Source organism: Poeciliopsis prolifica, unplaced genomic scaffold (assembly GCF_027474105.1).
Source record: "Poeciliopsis prolifica strain line A6 unplaced genomic scaffold, Auburn_PproV2 SCAFFOLD017, whole genome shotgun sequence".
NCBI classification, from domain to species: Eukaryota; Metazoa; Chordata; class Actinopteri; order Cyprinodontiformes; family Poeciliidae; genus Poeciliopsis; species Poeciliopsis prolifica.
This window is the reverse complement of record NW_026562392.1, coordinates 6451346-6465720: the sequence shown is the minus strand read 5'-3', so window position 1 is coordinate 6465720 and position 14375 is coordinate 6451346. Positions and strand designations below refer to the sequence as shown.

Below are 14375 nucleotides of genomic sequence, written 5' to 3'. Positions count from 1 at the left end.
CACCTGCATAGAGTACATAGAGCTGCTGCTGCATATCATATCGGGAAATAAACAGAACAATAATGAAAAATACGCTTGAAAATTGTAAAAACAGCTGTTCTCGTGTTTTTCTTCAGCTCAAACGTTGACTTCATGCAAGACAAAGCTGGATGGAGCCATATTTAAACCAGAAACAATGATTGCCTCAACAAAATCCACTCCCTCCAAGGCAAACACTCCCAAGATCTTAAAACAAACACTGAACAAAGAGCTTTAAAGATTCTGTCATCCTCCATCTGAATGACGCTGCATCAATGTGAAATCATTTGACAATTGTGCAACACCACGTGAAAACGACTGCATGACAGGAAATCTGGATCAGCCCAGATAAGCTCTCATTTCCCTTTAAATTTTAGTCACAAATATTCAGTTTAAAGAAATGTTGAAAATGCTCAAAGCAATCTGCTGTTTGTCACATAAACTACAGTCAGAACCGGTCATCCCACGAGTAGGTGAAATGAAGCTACCCTGACATACAGGTCTCAAGATGGGAGGCAAAAAGTAGGCCCACTCCTTCTCTGCCTCTCACCATGGTCAACTCAGCGACCATGAGTTACAGAACCTGATCCAAAGTCCAAGGTTCTGTTTCCTCAGTGGAATATGCGATGGTGAGATTGAGGATGTCTTCGAAGTACTCTAGCTGATCCCAGGCCCATCAATCAAATAGTCTAATCTCACCTTATCTATTTATTTATTTATCTCATTCTCTAACATCCCATCTCAGCCTCTTCACTGTGTTTATGAATCGCCCCTTTGAGAGATCTTCTGTTTACTCTTACCACTGCAGCATAAAGTGACACTCTGCCCAAAACATTTGCAATGGGGATTTTATTCCCGAGTTTGCTTCTTTGATTGAGTCGCAAGACCAGTTCCTGTCCTTCTTCCAGTTTAGTTGCGTTTTGTCGCCCTCTCCTGGTCATGTTTGAGTAAATGAGTTTTTTTCCCCCCTGTTGTATTTTTCAGCATGTTGCGATTAAAAACAAAACAAAACCAAAAACAAACAAACAAAAAATACATAATAAAAGTAGCAGCATATTATAACTGAACAGTTTGCCAGTAATTTGTGGCACTTGAGTTTAAGGTTCTATTTAAATGAGGACCAGGTCAGTTTTTGGTCTCTTGAGCAGAAAAAATATTTTTTATTCTCTTCCCATAAAACTAGGGTTTAATTTCCTTTTATGCCTGGACTCAATGAAATAATGCCATGTCAATTTCATCTTCAAAAGACATTTGCTTTGAAAATTAGTGACGTGTTCAAATCCTGTTGATAAAATTCAGTAACTTTGAATATTATTGAAAAGTTCACTTATTTGTGTTCAATTTATCACTAATTGAACACATTATGTAGATTAATTAAACATATGGATGTTTGATATCTTATATTGTGATGATTTTTCTCTAACAGGTCATGAAAACGTGGCATTTAACGTTAGATTATTGCCTCGGACCAATGAAAAATGTTACATTTAAAAAACAGAAATGCATGCAGTTGTCACCACATCTTGATTTCTCCTTTCTTCTTTCCGAGGCTTGCAAGTAGGACACGGCTTGTTCAGATCCACATCTGGTTAGAGCTTAGTAGTCATTTATGGACCCGATTTTATCTATTTCAAAGAGTCCAAACTCAAAGAAGCAAACTTAATTCACTGTTTATCCCAGTTTGTAAACAAGGACAAAGTTTAGTTTTAGGACAAAAAAGTCAAGCATCAGTTATTTCCTCAGGACATTCAAGGCTCCTGCTTCAAAAGACCAACATGAGCTCAGTGTGTTTGGAAAGAGGCTTTTAAGTGTTTGTAGTTTATATAATATTGTGTCTCATCCACACCACCACTGGTGCTACAATCCAACTATGTATATTATGCATATACTGCCACATTTTACTAATTGTAGAAAGGATTGCTTACTTTTGTTTCTGGTCAGCGCATTGAGCCATGCACTCCCTTGCAGGAAACTGTTGTAACTTCAGTATATCTATTTTAAATGCCACTCTGACATAAAGCTGTGAAAATAAAAGAAAACTAACTTGGGGTTTGCAAACATCTTACAAGTAAATATCTAAAAAAACAAAAGTATTCAGCCCCCCCGCTGAGTCTTTTTGCTGTGATCACAGCTGCAGGTTTTCCTGGCCAGCAGAATAAAAATGATCCCCACATTACCATGCTGCCACTGCCATGTTTCACGCAACACATTTTGTTTGGAGGGATAAAATACTGATTTAAAAATGAAAGAAGAAAAAGGAAAATATTTTCTTCACTTCTGATATTATTTGACTAAACATGCAGAAAACATTTATATGACGAGCCATTTGGACACCAAGCTGTTTATGACACACAAACAAATGTACAGTGATAAAAAAATAAAAACACTGTCGGAATAAGTAATAATAATAATAAAAAAAGAAGCTAAACACTGTTCTGTTGATTTACAGATCTTTTGTCAGTAATATTGTAGCATTGATAGAAAACATGCATTTTGTAAGCGGCTAATTAAAACTTTTGAAGTTCTGTTTAACTTTCCAAGACGTTTTTATAGAAAAGTGCTCAGCAGTACATCGAGGCAAGAAGGTTGAAGATGGTGTTGGACCCAAACAAAACAAATAACTTTTATAAATGTAACGTTAGAAAATAATAAATATCATCAGGAATTTGTTTACATTCATTTTCAGTGGCATACAGTTAAATAATTCAGTATTTAATCCGTTCTGCTGCCTCCTGCTGGACTCAGAGACACAATATGAGCAATAAAGAAGTTATCAATGACAAAACGACAATTCTGTCTGTGAAAGTGATGAACATTTGTTGTGCCAAGTAAATGTCACTGTTTTTCCTTCACAAACGAAATTACAGCAATTAGACAGTAACAAAACTATGACCCTGTAAAACACGGACGTCATTATTACCCTGTTACCCTGTTTACAAACAAGTATAAAAACTGAGGCTAACAGCCATGCTAGCAACAGGAAGTGCAGGATGAGCTCAGTTTTATCGCCATCAGTCCATTTCCTCCTGCATGCTTCACTTCTCCCACAGCAGCTGGGATCCACTGACTTCTTCTCTGGATCTCTGTACAACATATAGTCTTTCGTTTTTCTCTTCTGTGGGTTGGAAAGCCTCACAGGTTAGCAGTGGGGTGTAATTTCCTGTAGATATAAAAAGGAAAAAAAAACAATAGCGTGTTAAAATAAAAGCAAAAACACAATCCGAAACTGCAAAATGATTGCAATTTTTTTTCTGCTTTGTGGCCTGCAGTGCCAAGTTTCTTTTAACTTTAACTTGTTTGTATTTAAACACATTACAATCACAAACGTATTTTTGTTGGATTTTGCTGTGATAGATTGAAAATGATTGGTTTTTAAGTAGAGACAGAAAAAAAAGCATTTATTTTTTAAATTCAATGCAACTAATTTAGTTAGGAATCACTTTACTTTGTAATGGAATCACACTAAATTACACAATTTAAAAATACCAAAAAAGTTGAAAGACTATGAATACTTTTCATAATGTTCACACTGTACTTATGCAACTTGTTGGCGTTTGGGAGAACAAACGTACTCGTTTTTGGTGAGTGGAGCTTTGTCGCAGGTGACCTCTGAGAGTTGACCGGCTTCTTTGCTGAGCGTCTGAACCCCTGACTGCTGAATGCTGCTTCTGGGTTTGGAGAGACCCTTCAGAGTTACTTCTCTGCAGGCAAAACATGCAGGGATATTTAGAAGAAGGTTCTTGGCAAAAGAGAATATCTGTGAGGTGGTCGTCGTCCAGACTGCTGCTCACCCGTTAGTTGTCCCCTCTCCTTCCTCGACCTTTTTGAGGCTCGGGTCTTTCCACCTGGACACTTTCCCTGCAATGGCCATGAGCAGACCACAGCGGTTTCTGTAGCAGCAGGTGGCGTCCACTGCCAGGAACACCAGCAGGAAGATCAATATCACGATGCCAACCACAGTGCCTTTGGTCATCTTGCTGCTCACTGCGGTGAACAAAGGGAAAATATTACCCAGATGAATTGAATTATTATCTTTAACTTAAAACGAGCGTCATCTAATGTAGAACGAGAGACGCAACACACCAGGCTGTTCTGCAATTGTGAAGTTGAACGTTGCAGGGATGGAGGAGCCATTAGAGTTAACGGCTCTGACTTCCAGGTGATAGTCTGAGCCGAAGGCGAGGTCTTTCAGGCTGACAGAGTTAGCATCGGTGGGAAGCTGCAGAGTTTTCCACTCACTCTCTTCTGTATCCTGGATAAAAAAAAAGGAGCACAAGAAGCGAATTAATGACAAGGAAGAACAGAAATAACACAGGCAGACCTGAGCTCACATGGTCTCTCACCTGTTTGTATTGGACGTTGAAGTGCAGCAGAGCAGAGCCACCATTTTCAATTTGTCGAAGAGGAACAGAGAAGGAGTTTCCCTCCACCACTGCCTGACTTGTGGATAAAGCTGGACTGTCTGGTTCACCTAAAATCAGGAGGGGAAACCATTCAGCTGTCGCCTATAATAATTAACTCGAAACTTTGGGATTTATATGATTAGAATATATTTCATCTGCAGGTTTTTATTTTTGCTAAAGAGCATGGGAACTTTACCTTCTGCAAAGGGAGGACAGCAGGTGAGGAGGTGATGTGAGTGGAATCAGCAGGAATGACGACATGAAGATGTTAGGATGATGATGAGTTCAATGAAAGATGGACATGAAGAACCGGAGATGGCAGATGAAAATGAAGATGAGACATTACATAGTTTTTTTTATTTTTATGTCCAAACACTTTACAAGCAAGTCACCAACTTTGTAACATGATTTTTTTCTTTTTTCTCTATTTACTGATTAGGCGGTTTCCGACAATGACTTGCAGTCAGGGTAATCAGAGTCTAGAGGATTTCTGGTGGAAATCCCATAAAATCCAATGAAAGCACATTGAAGTTGATGGCTGGTTGCAGTAGATTAAACTTACGTTTTCCCTCAGTGCGAACCGTGTTTTCCATTGAGAACTGGCCCTGTCCCACGTCATTTATGGCTGCCATATGAACCGTGTACTTGGTGTACGGCTTGAGGCTGGTGATAGCCAAAATATCTACAAAAAACACATAGAAGGTTCAGGATCATCTAGACAGCTGGATCACTGCAGGTGAAACATGAACTACAACCACAAAACCTAAATAAAAGCACCAATTTTCACCTGAAGCTGCAACAATGCTCTCCTCCCACTCATCCGCTGCACTTTTCCTCCACTGCAGAACAAAACTTTTGATCGGTGCTCCTCCGTTGATGGGGAAAGTTTTGAGTGTGAAGAGCACAGATGTTGGACCCGGGGCGACCGTCAGGTAATGTGGCGGCCCGGGCTGGGCTGGAGGGCGAGCGGGAGGACAGGGAAACACAGAGATAATGTCAACTGGAGACACGCTGATCACCGAGAGGGAAACGTGCCAGAGTGAAGTGGAGACCTTACTCTGAATTACGACATCTCTCGAAGCATTTCCAGAAATACCCACAGCCATGCAGGAGTAGCGTCCGCCGTCAGAGGGCATCACTTCCTCAATCTCCAGCATCCCACCCACTGCCTGGATATGACCAGTCGAGTCCTGGCGGGGAGGGTTCAAACATTAAAAATACTGGATTTGAAGGTGATGAATCACAATAAAAGGCAAAAACTTTTTTGCATGAGAGTCAAATTGCAAAGCAACAAAGACCCTGGAAGGCAAAAACACTCAGTGGAAAAGTTTCTGAGATGTAAAATAATGAGGCCATTGTAAATGCTTAACAACTTGTTTTGTTAGAACATAATTGTACAGGACAATAATCCTGTACATTTGAATTGAAAAACAAACACATCTGTTTGGAGGGGGGGGAAAGTTAAATGTGGAGTAGCTTGGCAGATTATGGGCATACCCTTAAACTAAAACTTTGTTACAGCGGTTTAGATTCAGTTTCTATTCTTTGGAACCTCTTTGCAAACTATGGCTTAAGATAAATGGACAGCTGAACTTTAGCTCAGGTTAATTTGATTAGTTATAATGATGATCGATATGAAGTGAAGAAGACTGAAATTAAATTTAACAAGTGCTTCAACAAAATAAATTATATTCAACAAAATATTTGCTTAGGTTTGTGCTTCGAGGTTTTTAAAGACGTCTTCTTTCCTGCTTATTTTTCGCCTGAACTATGTTTATGCGGAAAAAAATACAAAAATAATTTGTACATGTCCAGCCTTTGCATCTCAAAACGTTGTATTTGATTGTGTACGATTTAAGAGTCACTGTTTGAGCATCGTTACCAGTTCTTCTCCGTTTTGCTTGTTGATCCAGTGCAGCTCAGGCTGCGGGTGACCGGTCACGTTACAGGACACAGAGACACGCTCACCCACATTCACATTGTGCTGATCTTCTGAGATGAACACCTCTGGAGACTCTGTTCGTAAAACAAGCGTCATCGTCTCGCTTCAGTTCACTCTGTTAGAACGGCAGAAATTGACTGACGAAATGTGAAAACCAACCGAAGACGTGCAGCATGAACGTGGCGCTGCTCTCGGCGATCTTGTTTTTGGCCGTGCAGACGTACTCCCCGAAGTCGGCCCTGACGACGGACTGGATGGTGAGCTGGCTGCGGTCGGAGTTGAAGAGGTGGCGGGACGGATCGAACTCGATAGGCCTTAGGATGAGAAATGTAAAAACTGTTTCAAGTCCTGTTTGTGTGGAGTCAGTGACTGTAGGCGACAAGAAAGGCAGCAGAGGGAGGCAGAGAGTTTATGAAGTAAATAATGACGCAGAAGAACTGCCTTTTCTTTACTTGGCCCATCAATTGTTCGAACTTAAAATAAGTAATTAAGCCTAACTTGATAATGTGAGTGAGACCAGCGCAGAAATTTGTACAAACCGTCTAAAACCGTTTCTATTGCGATCAGGGCGGCCATATTGGATTTTGAGGTTGGCGCTGATCAGAAAACATACTCTTTCCTTGTCTGAATTGCAACCTTCATTTGGACTTTCTCACAAATATTTACATTTGTAAATGAAAACTTCTGAGTAAATATGTTAAATACTCTGCAGACCATATACAACGATGATTCTTTGAGACACATTAGAAGCGGCGGAGAGACGCCACACTGACAGTTTCCGCTGACTATCAGTGAAAGTTTTTTTCAGGGATTAATAGTTTAACACTCAGCAGTCGACTGGGGGCAAAGGGAGGACACATGGAGGAAGATTAAAAATGTTCAATATTTCTCCAATGTCAATAGAGTGCCAAAGATATTTTTTTAATCTTTTTTGAAGTTTGAGTGAAAGAACTGACAGTAAATGTTCAAGGCTTCTAGCATTGTGTACATTTAAGATGTTGATTTTTGAAAAAAAAAAAAATAAGGTTTCACTATATATATATATATATATATATGTGTGTGTGTGTGTGTGTGTGTGTGTGTGTGTGTGTGTGTGTGTGTGTGTGTGTGTGTGTGTGTGTGTGTGTGTGTGTGTGTGTGATAACATAATAAAATGGCTTACAGAGTCCAAGTGATGTTGGGTTTTGGCAGACCGTCGACCAAACACAACAATGACACGTTGGTTTCAGGCCCAGCAATCACTTTTTTCACTTCTTCTCTGATGTGCACAGTCGGAGGAGCTGCAGAGTGAGACACATCGTTAAACAAATTTACAAAAATAAAAAAAAAATGAAATAGGACTGAGTTACTGGTAGTGGTCCTTGATGCCTTTGGACAGCATAAAGAAGTGACTAACCGTTGGCGACAACAGAAACAGGAAGCTGCTTGTAGATTGCTCTCCCTCTGATCTGGGCCTGGCAGATGTACGTCCCGGCATCGCTCCTTTTCACTTTCTCAATATGAAGCGTGTTGTCGGGCATCTTACGAACACGAACTCCAGCTGAAGAAAAGGAGCCAAACAAGGTCACATTAACAGCTTATTCACATCCTATTTCTAATCACGTTACTGCAGCTGGTCAAAGTTAGTCAGACTCTTCCTCCAGTAAGCAAAGCAGAGCTTCACACTGCAGTCTGAAGTGTGAGTCTTCATGCAGCACACGTCATTTTTAAGATAATATGAGAGACAGGAAGGATTTTCGACGCATAACATTGTATAGTCAGAAACATTCAATGGCAATTGATGCAAAAGGAAAAGGAAGAACTAAACAATGGCAGCAAGTTTCACTTTACTTCAAGTTGCCAGTTCTTGTTTTTGACACCCTCAGTGCTAAACCTGCAACTGCCCTCGCATTTTTACTTCCCACATAATGTGAACAGCTTCAAACTAATTGCACTCTTCACCGACAATAATACCCACACAAAAAATCTATTATTGTCACTATTATTATTATAATATGACTAAGGCCATAATAACATTTTCAAATATCCTCTAAAAAACAAACATGAAGTATCTTTAAATATTTTTAGGGGTGTGAAACGTTTTCTAGGTGCTGGTTCTATAGATCTTACGTGTAGAAGGGATTAGTTCTCCGTCTTTAAGCCACGTAATGTCCACTGCTGGCTGCCCGGTCACCAGACACGGCACCACCCCGTTTGCTCCCTCTAGAAACTCATGGTAGGTGGTGGTGCCATGGAACGACGGGCCCTCTGAGAAAACCCATCACAGGTAAAGATAAATACTCAATCTGAATGGATTTAAACAACCAAAATGCCACAACGTCAACAGCGACGTACCGTAGACATAAATAGCTGACTGAGCATCCACCCGGTGCCCATCATCAGACTCAAACGTGCAGCTGTACGTGCCCCCATCAGTCAGGCTGGCTTTCTTGATGAGCAGCTTGGAGGTGGTGAAGTCCAGCTTTGAGACGATGTCTTCATCATCAATCTCATCTCCTCCCTTATGCCATGTAATTTCTCCCTCTTTTGTGGCTGCAGGAGACAGGATGGGAAGAGCGGTTGAACATCTATGTAGAAATGGATCATGAGCTTTATGGCTGGACGGACAGACGGAAGTCAAATAAAATTTTGCTTACCTTTACATACCAGCAACATCTCTTCTCCGACCTGGAAGTCTTGCTTACTTAAAATGATTTCCACTTTTGTACTTTGACCTGGACAAAAGAAGAGCTTTGTTTTGTAGGTTAGGTGTAAAGGTTTAAATAAACTGAACTTAGTTCTTTTTTTTTTCATCACACAAATTTACTTAAAACGAGTAAAATCCTGACTTAATGAGTGAAACGTTCAGCTTATCTAGAATAGCATCCGTCTGGTGCATTTAGCAGTCTTATCATTCACCGCCGTGTGATTAATTATTGGATGTATCCTGAATTATTTTCTGCTAACATATATGACCCCCTCATCCATCTAAACAGTTTTTTAGAGGTCTGTTTCATGCCAAAACCCATTAACACCACAGAAAAGGTGGTACTGAAGCCACAGTCAGTGATACGTATGTTTCTTACCTGTGCTGTGCACCAGCGGCAAGAGCAGCAAGATGACGGCTAATTGGTTCAGCATCTCCTCCCGGTGGAAGCTCATCAGCCCAGAACTCCAACTGGATATAAAAACCAGCTGCAGTTTGTTCCTCACACAGGTGAAGCTCAAATATTGGTACCGCAAAGGCAGAGAGATAGCTGCAGCTTCCTGTGCTGCTGACACAACTTTGACTGAGGCATGGTCTGTGTCAGAGGTTATATAGGGGCACTGGGGCAGATGAGAAGGGAGGAAATGGGGATAGGAGGGGGCAAGTAGAAAGCATGCTCCGGTCTCTCATCCTCTCTTACAACCCAAATTTCTGATTCTCATTCATGAAGCACGACGTCATCTCTCACTCGTTTCATTCCTACATCTTTTTTTTTTTGTTTTTATTTTTCCCTATTGACTATATGCTTCCAAATCCATTTTTTCTCTATGCTTCTTTTTTTTTTTGGCATCATCTTCTTCCCTTCCTTTCTCCCTTTTTGTCCCTCCCTGAGTTTCTCGCCCCCAGGCTTCCGGATGAAAGCAGGGGCAGGCAGCACTCAAGGGAAAGAAGAGATGACGAAAGATGTTTTTTTTTTTTTTAATCTTTTCCTGTTTCATTTAAAAGATAGAAAATCCGCTTGAACACGTGTAGCGCAGAGAATATGCCAAAACTGCCACATTGCTCCCAAATGTTGGCAATCTGCTGGGAAACTTCAACGATTCCCCCTGAGAAAAGCAGCAGTCAGAACTGAGATCGCCTTTTAGTAGAAGTTTTACATTGAGGAAAACAAAATCTGAATATTGCACTTTTTCTGGTTTAAATTCACATCATTGTACAGAAAAAATGTCTTCGTTTTATACTTTACACTGAACAAAATCTTATTCACAACCCGTCAAATAAAGTGTTTTAGCTGCTTCATCCTAAACAGGATTATTTATATCCATATCAGCTTTGACTGGTCCATGCTAACACATAAAGATGTTTTGGTCTAAACCACTCCATCACAGCTCTTGCTGTTTAGTTTAGGTTTGTTGTTTGTATCTAAGACAAATCTCCCCCTGTTCTCATTTTTTATTGGATACTTTTACCTGTTTCCCATTGACTAGAATGGCTCTTCCCTTTCTAACCAAACAACAACAAAAAATCTCCACCTTATGGTCCCATCACCAGGCTCCACAGAGGCCAATTTTAAAGATTGCTGACAGAGTTATGTTGACCTTTAATGCTAAAGACATATTTCTTATAAAAAGGTCAATCAGTCGCTCTGCCAATGTTTGCACACCTGAACACACCCTTACTCACACAGTGTACGTCATCAGTCTTTCATCTTTGTGGCAGGAAAATGCCCGCTGTCAGTGCGTTTCATTCCTCTGGGTCATATCACTTCCACTGGCCAGCGGCCCAGCCCGCCCTCCCTCTGATGGCCTATCAGTATCTGCACACCACCGTTCAGGCAGCCAATCAAAGGTTTGGCAAGTCCAAAGAGGCCACCTATCACGGCGTTATCAGGAGGTGTTATTATGGCTCATTAGATTGGAGTGTGCTCATAATAAGGACGATTAACGAGGGTGGGCACACGCTGACCGAAGCTCTGCATCTTATTCGTAGGATTTCGTTTTTCCAAACGGGTCAGAAGCCTTGCAATGAGCAAACACACACACTGTGTCTGGAAAAATTATTCACACTCTTTTTTTTTATTTATTTATCACAATGGATCGAGTAATTTCAACTTATTTAATTGGGATTTAATGTGACAGACCAATGCGTGACTGTGAAGTGACGATTTGAAAGATTTTTCAAGCTGTGTAAAAATTATTGTGTTCTGTTGGCTCTGGCAAGAATGATAAGTTTGCTACTTGGCCACCTGAACATGCTCAAAAACTCAAGATTTTGATAACTTTTCATCCCTCCTCCCTTACCAACATGCTGACCGAAGATGAAGCCGATAGCTCAAAATCCCTAGGAGGAGTTTGTTAAGGTTCAAGGAGTGTAAACAGCAAAAATGGTCAAACTTTACCCTTTGACCCAAAGCTGCAGCATCCCTGTACATTTCAGAACATACCTCTTGGTTTGGGGAGGGGCGTGTGTATCTACATAGCAAGTTTCAAATCTCTAGTTTGTCCTGTCTGTCATTAGGAGGCGCTCTTGAGCAGTTTGGCCCCACCCAGTTTTGATTCCACATTTCATTTCACACAGGGGATCATTTTGGCAGAAGTTTTTGAATATGTTTAAGCCCCCAATTTGTGTTTTAAGGAGGAAAAGAATAAGAAATCGTAAAGATACCACTGGCCTTTGCTGCGTTTTTGTTCTTTGTGCCTAAATACGCAGCGCTTCGAGAAAAAAAATGTCAATGTTTCGAGGCCCCAAGTTCTGTTGTTAAAAAAAAGGCGCTTATCTCAACATCTTTGGTTCAATGTGTCTTCTCACATTGATTTTTATCTGCCTAAACTGATTTAATTATCAGAATGAATTAAACATTCCCTTCCTGTTAGGAAGCATAGTTTAGAAGACTTGCTGCTATTTAGAGACATACAGATAAAATGAACAGAAACATTTGTTTAAGCAACAATAACAGGCACAGAGAGTATAAAATATAAGCACATAATACACATTCTTCATATACTTTGTGAATGAGAACACGCTAAACACACCGGCTGACCGAAACAATGATGGGTCAGCTGAAGACATGAGGACGAGACAGGCAGGAAGGAGTGAGAGACAGAGAGACTCTGGTGAGTGGATAAGACACACCCGCGGTCTCCACACAGTGACCAAAACAGGCCTGTGTGTGTGTGTGTGTGTGTGTGTGTGTGTGTGTGTGTGTGTGGGGGGGGTGTGTGTGCGTGTGTGGGGGTGTGTGTGTGCGTGTGTGTGTGTGTGTGTGGTTCCACAAGCGTCTCTCCACACTAAGTGCAGCTTGAAGTTCATTGAAACAAATCTGAAGTTATTGAACAACATTTTTGTGAGCGATACGTACTTTCCCGACCTACATAGAAAGGAATACTAATTCTAACAAAGCTATCTTGACTGCAAAAGTGAAAATATTGTAAATTATGCAGATAGCTTCATGAAGATCAACTTACTGCAGGAGCTAACTGTGAGACGTTTTGTCGCTGAATCAGTAATAGATCCTTTTCTGCAAGATTCAATCCACCTTTTGGAACTAAAAACATTTGCATTCGGAGGCTTCACAGAATCAAAAGACAAAAATCTGACATTTCATCCTAAATGTTGTGTTAATTGCTTAGCATTCCAGGTTATGTTAGATTATTGGCCCATTTTCAATTGTCCAATTCTTAACAGTCTCGTTACATCCGAGCGTTGTGAGGTAGATCACTTAAAGGAAGTGGCAATTTTTTTTCTCACTTCTATCAGGTAATGTATAACATACATTTCCCAGCACAGACTAAAGTTGAGTTGTTCTTCATGGTATGTCCAGCATTACAGTTTATCGAGGATCATATCTATTTGGACTACCCAGCAACACAGGAGCAATCTGTACTCAAAAGGTACGATTTGCTGTTTGTCACACGTAGCCGTGTGTTTTGAGCCGTCAGTCTGTATAATCACTGTTACAAAAATAACAACTGTCCAGCTTTCCACAAAAGGGACACTTCCTGTCCCGTCTGTTCTGTAAATGTGGTGGCGTATGGCGGCTTGCGCTATATTTATCCTGCCGATATTTACTCACAGACAAGCCGCTGTAAGAGAGACGGCCCAGAGGTCGTCAAGACCTGTTTACGCCAACCATTGTTGTCACATAAATAACCAATAAACAGACTCTGCGGATTGTTCGCCCGCTGCGCATCGCGTCACGGTCGTTGCGTGTGGCCATTGTGGTCGGCGTTTTGCCTGACCCCTCGAGAGCCACGCATCTTCAATAAATATTACCTGTAGGAGTTTCCTGCCTGCTGCTCTGCTCTTCCTGTGTGTAAAGAACACGCACTGTGCTTTCCAAGAGCGCTTTAGGTCCTAGGAGTTGGATCTGAAGTCAAGAAGACAAAATATGCAGAATAAAGAAAACAGCATGTAGATCAGATTAAAACACACTTAATCTTATGAGTAGTGCCAAAGCATACATGTCAAATAAAACATATATAATCAAATTTAAGTGATCATTCACAATAGAAATGTGGCAAACTTAAATATCCCAAAAAATGCCTTATTTGGTGCTGTGTGTGTGTGGAACAAAGTGCAGATCTGAGTCAGGAAGGTGAAAGAGCACAAGTAAAACAAACAAACAAAAAAAAAACTCTGCAAAAGATACAAAAAGATTATTTCAGAAACCAGAATAACAAACAGGAGAGCAGATTAAAGCTTTAACTAACTGGTTTATAATGGCTAAAGAAGAGATTAGTGACACATAAACCAGATGAGTTAATCAACAGGATGCAGTGAAAGTGAAGTAAAGACAGTAATGATACAATAAAACACAGAGATCAACACATGAAACAATCGAACACTCAACAAAGAATTTAAACCAGCATATTGTTAAATGAATAAACATTTCCACAAGAAATAACTAGAAAATCATGAATATAACAGAATAAGAAATGAAAGGAGATAGAAAATGACTTTTCTTTCTTGGACCCATTTTATACCAGTACAATCAGAAAAGCATTGTTATTCACAAACTCTTGATGTTTTTCTCAGGGAAAATTTGCTCTTCGTGTTTTCAGAACCCACAGACACTTTTCAAACTCACTTACTCTGACATTTATACAGCACTATCATTTTCCTCATTTTATTTACGGCCACAACAGGTGGAAATGCTCCGTTAAAAAACTGGGGAAATGTAAACAAAGTGCAGTGACATGATGAGAGTGGGTTTCAGAGCCGCGACCCTCTTCAAACAGCTGCACAGTCTAAACAATCCTGATGTCGCCACCAAGTCTCTCACCAGATCTTTCATCTGAGTATCCAAAGCCAATCTGGAAGATTCAGC

The 14375-nt window shown here is 40.4% G+C and overlaps 1 protein-coding gene across 1 annotated transcript; it reads right to left on the bottom strand.

The window, feature by feature from the left end:
- Nucleotides 1–2278: 2278 nt before the first annotated feature.
- ncam3 (neural cell adhesion molecule 3) lies at nt 2279–13388 on the bottom strand. The gene is made up of 17 exons (XM_055041787.1): nt 13322–13388; nt 9429–9520; nt 9000–9077; nt 8698–8895; nt 8473–8610; nt 7760–7903; nt 7526–7643; nt 6523–6677; nt 6304–6437; nt 5479–5611; nt 5209–5376; nt 4984–5103; nt 4362–4489; nt 4102–4270; nt 3810–4002; nt 3591–3719; nt 2279–3178 (listed from the first exon to the last, which is right to left on the bottom strand). The coding sequence occupies exons 2-17, from the start codon at nt 9502–9504 to the stop codon at nt 3151–3153; spliced, it is 2109 nt and encodes a 702-aa protein (XP_054897762.1). The 5' UTR covers nt 9505–9520; nt 13322–13388; the 3' UTR covers nt 2279–3150.
- Between the last annotated feature and the right edge of the window lie 987 nt (nt 13389–14375).